Source organism: Sinocyclocheilus anshuiensis, unplaced genomic scaffold (assembly GCF_001515605.1).
Source record: "Sinocyclocheilus anshuiensis isolate Anshui unplaced genomic scaffold, SAMN03320099.WGS_v1.1 scaffold607, whole genome shotgun sequence".
In the NCBI taxonomy this organism is placed as follows: Eukaryota; Metazoa; Chordata; class Actinopteri; order Cypriniformes; family Cyprinidae; genus Sinocyclocheilus; species Sinocyclocheilus anshuiensis.
The window spans coordinates 911849-914540 of NW_015552591.1; the positions used below are offsets into that span (position 1 = coordinate 911849).

General features: G+C 36.2%; 1 protein-coding gene across 1 annotated transcript in view; it reads right to left on the reverse strand.

Annotated features, from left to right (window-relative positions):
* LOC107665533 (CCR4-NOT transcription complex subunit 6-like) overlaps positions 1-2692 on the reverse strand; it is a 10321-nt gene that overhangs the window by 4993 nt on the left and 2636 nt on the right. The window contains exons 3-6 of the mRNA XM_016456448.1: positions 1151-1219; positions 898-1055; positions 322-476; positions 49-203 (exon numbers count right to left, since the gene is read on the reverse strand). Coding sequence (XP_016311934.1) covers positions 49-203; positions 322-476; positions 898-1055; positions 1151-1219 — 537 coding nt within the window. The remainder of the gene's footprint in view (positions 1-48; positions 204-321; positions 477-897; positions 1056-1150; positions 1220-2692) is intronic.

Genomic DNA, 2692 nt, shown 5'->3' on the forward strand with positions numbered 1-2692 from the left:
AAATAATGTCACAATGGAAAAAAAAATCTGAATTGTGCGGATACTCGCATGACAACTCTATTAACTCCTTCTTTAGCTCCAGCAGCACAGCCACTCCAATGTTGTCTTTGGTCATGACACGATTCAGCATAGCCTCTGAGCCCTCTGAATTGGCCATAGCCAGCTGGTTAAACTCTACTGTGTGTTTCTGCACCATGCTGAACCTAACAGCAAAGAAGAAAAAATCCGGTTCCATGTGTTCATTCAAAACAACACTGAAACAAACCTCTAAGACAGAGTCTGATACCACACTTCTCAACCCTTGAGTGTTACTTTACTCACTTTTCAGTCTTGTAGAATATTGCACATCCATCTACATGTTTCCTGTCTGATTCAGACATGGTTCTGGCCCGGGATTTTGGGCTGAATAATCCATCATATCCCTGTTTACTCAGCTCCACAAGGAAGTAGTTGTAATACTGCTCTGTCTCCACTTCCTGCGTATGACACAGCAGACTAAGTGACTCTGACAAAGTGCTGTAGGGGTATACATGCATTGACTATTCAGAGCTACCTGTCGTGAATTACTGAACTAAAAGAATGACCTTTAAAGAAACAAAACACAAAGAGAGAACTTAATCTACTAGGACAGGTATACTCAAATACACCAGAAGGTTACCATTGGCTTATTATGTAAAACAAACATAAGTACTTAAAAATATATATAAAATTGCATTAAACGCATTTCAGTTATGATGCATTCTGAAGAGCTTTTAAGACTGACTAACATTTTTGGCTGGTCTGAGACGTTGTAATTTTACTACACATTTTGCTGTAAAACTAAATAAGAGCAACTACAAGCTATGTAATTTTAGTACAGCTGCATTAGAAATTTAGGATTACATAAATTCTTTTTACCTGTAAGCTGATAATATCTGCATTGCAGCTGAGGATCTCCTGCATTATGGACTTCTTCCTGTAGCTCCAGTTAAGGGCCCAGGATGGGCAGTAGCCGTAGAGCTGGCGTGTGGCGTACTTATCACACAGCACATTGTAGCACATTACAGTTAACAGGGCTGATGAAGCAAAGAGGAGAAAGAAGGATCAGGCAAAGTGTCCTTAGATTTTGAATGATGTTCCACTATTTAAAAAATAAATAAAAAACATCTACCGGTTGGTCTTGTCCTTTCAGGCTCCTGCAGCACAATCCAGGACCTGGACGGAGGTGGCTCTGTTGGGACTGAGAAGGCAAAGCATATTTATTTCAGGATAATAATTTGAATCAGCTGTGCAATTTTAAGTAATATTTTCTAATAAAACATTTTTTAAAAAGCTACACTGACACTGATTTAGCTGAATTTAGAATCGATTGTGAATCTAAACAGGCTTAAAACAAATTAGCGCTACACAAAACTAAAACATCTTAATAGAAGAAGAAAAAAAAGTCACCCAGATTAACTCAGTTAAATCAGAATTTGGAACTGATTCTCAGAAACAAAATAAAATTATTTGACTTATTAAACCATTATACATCATGCATAAACTATTTTTTTACTATTATTAAAATTAATACTATTTTCCAGCAAAGAGACATTAAATTGATCAAAAGTGACAGTAATTACATTTATAATGTTATTACAACAAATTAATTTCACATAAACGTTGTTCTTTTGAACTTTCTAGTCATGAAAGAATCCTGTTTTCAACATTGATAATAATAATAATAAATGTTTCTCGAACACCAAATCAGCATATTAGAATTATTTCTGAAGGATCACGTGACACTGAAGACTGAAGTAATGGCTGAAAATTCAGCTTTGCATCACAGGAATAAATCACAATTTAAAATATATATATAAAAAACTGTTGTTTTAAATTGCAATAATAGTTCAAAATATTAATATTTTTACTTTTATCTATAAATAATAACAATAAATGCAAATAAATACAGCCTTGATGAGCACAAGATACATATTTCAAAAACTTGAAAAAAATGCAACAAGAGAGAGCAAGGGCACATCCTGGCAGCGGCAGGTCGCAGCGCCACTTCCGGTGGCATCCTCAGATTGGATTTCCTCTGGCAGCAGCCACGGTCTTTCTCGCCATTTCTGCTGTTTGCTCGGTAAAAACTACACTGTTCTCAGTGGCGAGCGATGGTGTTTTTAAATAACAAGTTCCCACAGGTGTGTTATTTATTATTATTGTTATTATTATTATTATTATTAATTATATATTTGTATGTATCAGCTGCCAGAGTTCGTGCCAGGAGTCACAATCGTTTGTCACCGTTTCTGCTGTAAACTACACTTTTTAAAAATAAAATATTTGATGACGCATTTTATATACCAGCAAGCAGATGAGACCAGAATATGAACCCAATAAGCTAAACTGCATAAGCATTTTCCCATAAAGAACATACACATAAGGAGTGCTTAGCTGTATAGACAGAATATACGCATGTGTGTGTGTATATATTGTTACAACCCTTCGTTTTGTATTTTCTCGTTTCTGTCTCTCTTTTGTTTTGAAAGTGTTTGTGTCCAGGTATGATGCTGATTGGCTCCTGCAGGCTAATGATTGGCCCATCTGGATTGGTGCATTCAAAACTAGGCACACCTTAAAAGCCCTGATGTCACTTCCTTGAGAGCAGAAGCGAGAGAGAGAGAGAGAGAGAGAGAGAGAGAGAGAGAGAGAGAGAGAGAGAGAGATAGAA